This window comes from Penaeus vannamei, chromosome 17 (assembly GCF_042767895.1).
Source record: "Penaeus vannamei isolate JL-2024 chromosome 17, ASM4276789v1, whole genome shotgun sequence".
Taxonomy (NCBI): Eukaryota; Metazoa; Arthropoda; class Malacostraca; order Decapoda; family Penaeidae; genus Penaeus; species Penaeus vannamei.
Genome location: NC_091565.1, coordinates 34,107,245 through 34,112,244, shown reverse-complemented (window position 1 = coordinate 34,112,244; position 5,000 = coordinate 34,107,245). Strand labels below are relative to the sequence as shown.

Here is a 5,000-nt window from a genome sequence, read left to right as displayed (position 1 = left end):
CATCATTATCACCACCACCCTCATCATTATCACCACCACCCTCATCAGCATCATTACCACCCTCACCATTATCATCACCACCCTCATCATTATCACCACCCTCGTTCAATACAACCTTTATCCCAACAACTTACCAATGCAGCAGAATGTATTCGAACTCTCCCCGCAGCGATTCCACTCAATGAAGTCGCATTTGCAACTGTCTTGCCACCACAGTTTGCATTTTCCTAAATCATTCATTTCGCAGGAAGTTCTGTAAAGGTGTTGGCAGTGAGATTATTTGGGGGGAAAGCAGTCTGGAAGTTCGTGAAAATGTTAAAGAGGATGGGATAGAGAGAGGGAGGGTGGGAGGGGGAGGGAAAGAGAGAGAGAGAGGGTGAGGAAGGAAGGGAGGAAGATATGGAAGGAAGGAGGCAGACAGACAGAGAGGGAGAGAGAAAGAGAGAGAGGGGGAGGGAAGGAGGGAGGAAGGGAGAGAGAGAGAGAGAGAGAGAGAGAGAGAGAGAGAGAGAGAGAGAGAGAGAGAGAGAGAGAGAGAGAGAGAGAGAGAGAGAGAGAGAGAGAGAGAGAGAGGAAGGGAGGGAGGGAAGGAAGGAGACAGACAGACAGAGAGGGAGAGAGAAAGAGAGAGAGAGAAAAGAAGAGAAAATGAGAAAGAGAGAGAGAGAGAGAGACAGAGAGACCGAGACAGAGGCAGAGAGAGAGACAGACAGACAAAAAGACATGAAGGACAGACAGAAAGGCATAGATATAATATCCATCAAACACGATATACACATCGATTTTCTCAGCGCACGGCTCATAACACCTCACCTCTGCATATGCATAATTGTAATGCTTCCTCACCTGTCTATCTTCAAAGTTATAACATCTTCTCATCTATCTATCTTCAAAGATCTAACGCCTTGGTCGCAACACCTTCCCACTCATTTACATATAGTTATAACGCTTCTTAAGCTGTTTCTATCTCTAATCATAAACCCTTTACACCTGTTCCTATGTATAGTAATAAGCCCTTCTCACCTGTCTTCGAAGCAGGAGGGATCAGCGTCGCCGAAAAAGTCTTCGCAGGAGGGTGTCTCAGGCTTCTCACACAGCCCTGCCCTCGTCATGCTGTCTGTGCCGACGCCTTCATGTCCTCCGAGGCCGTACTTCAACACGTATTTGAGGACCTCCTGAGTGGGCTGTGTCTTGGGCCTGTATTCCTCGGCGATAGGTTCCTGCAAGTAGGATGGCCTGAGATCATCTAGACACATATACACACATACACATACACACACACACACACACACACACACACACACACACACACACACACACATATATATATATATATATATATATATATATATATATATATATATATATATATATATATATATATATATATATATATATATATATATATATATATATATATATATATATATATATACTGTATATACGTGTGTATGCGCACACACACACGCGCACACACACACACACACACACACACACATACACACACATCTTAGCATAAGCAGCAGTCCGGCAGTTTAGAAAGCACAGTCACGGGCAAAACTTTTGTCAAACATGTTTCGAATTCCGCTTCGAACATCCGCTTCATCCCACTCTCTTCGCACAGGGGAAGACAGATTCGAAGCTTCAATTCACGGCATGACTTTCGTTCGTCACAAGATTACAGTGGACGACTAGATCAGTAGCAACTCGAGGAGGTGTCTGTTTTGATACTCACTCAATGAAAATATAAGCATTAAAATCCTTATTATCAATACTTTTTGAAAATCGCAAAGACCAAAATGATCGACCGTATTCACAAAGCATCCGAAGCTTTTGTGACGTCATCAAAATAAACCCCACGTGCTTTTTTTTCCAAAAAAATAGAATCAGACGCCATGACACCTCGAGTTGCTACTGATCTAGCCTTCCCCACACCTGAAGACCAAGGGACTTAGGGGACGTGATCTAAAAACCCTATAAAAGAAAAAATAGAAGACTTACGGAGGCAGTGGAAGTGAAGACAAGGACACCGAACAGAATCAGAATCTTCAACATCTTAGCGTTGTCCAGAAACGAGACTTTCGTTTCCGGAAATGGTTCGCTCTGAAAAGAAATCGAAAAATGCAGTTGATGCCTCCATGAAATGGCCATGAGATTACAAAATAATTATATTAAAAGAAAAAAGTATATAGAACTATATATATATATATATATATATATATATATATATATATATATATATATATATATATATATATATATGTATGTATGTATGTATGTATTAGTATCCTAATACACGAGAAATTGGATTTTATTATAGAAACTAATATTTTCTTAACGTTTTCTTTATTACTGTCCTGAGCATCATTTTGATTAATATTATTTTGATAACAATTTCTGATTATACTTGTTATGATTTTATTATTATTATTATTATTTCTATATTTCTATGATTATGGTTATGATTGGTATTATCATTATCAATATTATTATTGGCGTTGTTGCTGCTGTTGTTTATGTTGTTTTTGTTGCTGTATTGTTGTTATTATTATCCTCATCAATATCATTATCATTATTGTAATTATTATCATTATTATTATCACTATTATTATCATTTCGATTATTATCATTATTACTGTTATTATTATCAAAACTATTATTATTATTATTATTACTATCATTATCATTACCTTTATTATAATCATTATCATTATCATCCTTGCTATCGGTATTGTTATCATTATCACTATTTTCATTACTATTATTATTATTGTCATTACTATTATTATTACTATTAGTAGTAGTGGTATTATTGTTATTATTACTATTACTGTTATTATTATCATTATATTCTTATCATTGTTAGCATTAGCATTAGCCTTACTACTTTCATGATTATTATCGTTATTGTGATTATTATTGTTATTATTATTATTTCATTATTATTATTATTATTATTATCATTATTATTATTATTATTATTATTATTATTATTATTATCATCATTATCAGCATCATCATTATCATTGGTGTCTTAATCATTTCGAAATTATCATTATTACAGTTGATATTGTTATCATCATTATTACTATTACTGTCATTAATATCAGAATCATAATTATTTGAATTATTATCATTATCCTTCTTATTATTGCTACATATTTTTGAATTCTTATTACCATTATCATTCTTATTACTATTATTACTTCTTTCTCTTTTAATTATCATTATAAGTATTATCATTTATATAATTATCGGTAGCATTATCATCATTCTTATAATACTACTACTAATAAAAAAATAATAATAATGATAAGAGTAATAAAGATGGTGATAATGATAGTAAAAAATAATTATGATAATAACAGTAATATTGACAATAATAATGATAATGATGACGATACTTATGATGAAGATGATAATGATAATGATAATATCAATAATACCTGAAATAAAGAAAATGTAAGAATTACAATAATTATTATAATAATTATCCTCGTTGTTATTATCATTATTACTATTATTATTACTGTTGCTATTATCATGTTATAAAAATGATGATAATGAACATAATAGCAATAATGATGATAATGATAGTAATAATAACAATGATGATGATAATAATAATAATAACAATAATAATAATAGTCGTAATAACATTGGTGATAATTATAATATCAATACTAATAATAATGATGACAACAATAGTAATAATAATAATGATAACAAAACATCAACAACGACAGCAATAACACCAATCGTAATAAAATAATAACAATAATAATGATAATAATTAAATAATTACATTAACATCACCTTTGTCTCGAGTACACAGTTGTCATCCGTAAACAAAACCTCCTTGATTAAGGTGATAAAGGTAATGATAATCGGCCGGTTTGTTAAAATTATGCCAGGCCCGACCCAAAGAAGGAATAAAGATGACGAAAAGAAGATGAAGGATCAAGTGAGTGATTTTGCTTTTGGGATCGAGGGAAAGAAAGAAAGAAAGGAATAAAGATGGGAAAGAAAGAAGGAATAAAGATGACGAAAAGAAGATGAAGGGCCCGACCCAAAGAATTTTCATAAATACAGACACAGAAATAAAGGCAAATCTGTCTATATATCTGATAGATATACATTCGACTATCTATTTGCTCAGTTGATATGCATGTCTTGACTGATAAATGTGTATTTATTTCTTTGTTTATGCATGTCAAGTATACGAACATTCAGAATATTTTCCTATTACCAATGCGAAAGGGGTAACTGATGCAATAATAAAAAAAAAAAACTGATAACAGCTGACTAATTAACCAATGCTATCAAGAACATTACCTTCCTGGCGGAGGTAACATTAATGATAATGATAACGATAACAATGATAAGAATGATAATTATAATAATAATGAAAATAGTAACAATAATAAAGTAATAGTTACAATTACTAATGATAACAATAACAATAATGATGATAACAATACTTATTATCATTAGTTATGATAATGATGATAATAATGATAAAAATGATAATAGAAATATTTGATAATAATAATCATTATAATAATAACCATAATAATAACAATAGTAACAACAATAAAGCTTATGATAATAATGATGATAATATAAAAACTAATAATAATGATAATAATAATACAAGTAATAACAATAACGATAATAATCATTATCATTATCATCATCATCATCATCATTATCATCATCATCATAATAATGATTATAACAACAGCAATAAAAACAACAGTAATAACAATAACAATGGTAATGATGATAGTAAAAATATTGATAATTATGTTCATAATAATAATAATATCAATAACTATAACTAGAATGGTGATAATGATGATGACGATGATTAAAATAATGATGTAATAATAATAGTAATGAGAGTAATGATAATACAAAATTACCACAAGGAAGAAGAGGAAGGGAAATAGTCATCATGTCTTTCCTTCTATTTACTTGTTGCAATAATATCTTTTTCT

General features: G+C 31.2%; 1 protein-coding gene across 1 annotated transcript in view; it reads right to left on the bottom strand.

The window, feature by feature from the left end:
- The window catches only part of LOC113821000 (uncharacterized), an 8,411-nt gene that overhangs the window by 2,826 nt on the left and 585 nt on the right, over positions 1–5,000 (bottom strand). Inside the window, exons 2-4 of the mRNA XM_070132531.1 lie at positions 2,002–2,103; positions 1,024–1,220; positions 135–253 (exon numbers count right to left, since the gene is read on the bottom strand). Of these exons, the coding sequence (XP_069988632.1) occupies positions 135–253; positions 1,024–1,220; positions 2,002–2,103 (418 nt within the window). The remainder of the gene's footprint in view (positions 1–134; positions 254–1,023; positions 1,221–2,001; positions 2,104–5,000) is intronic.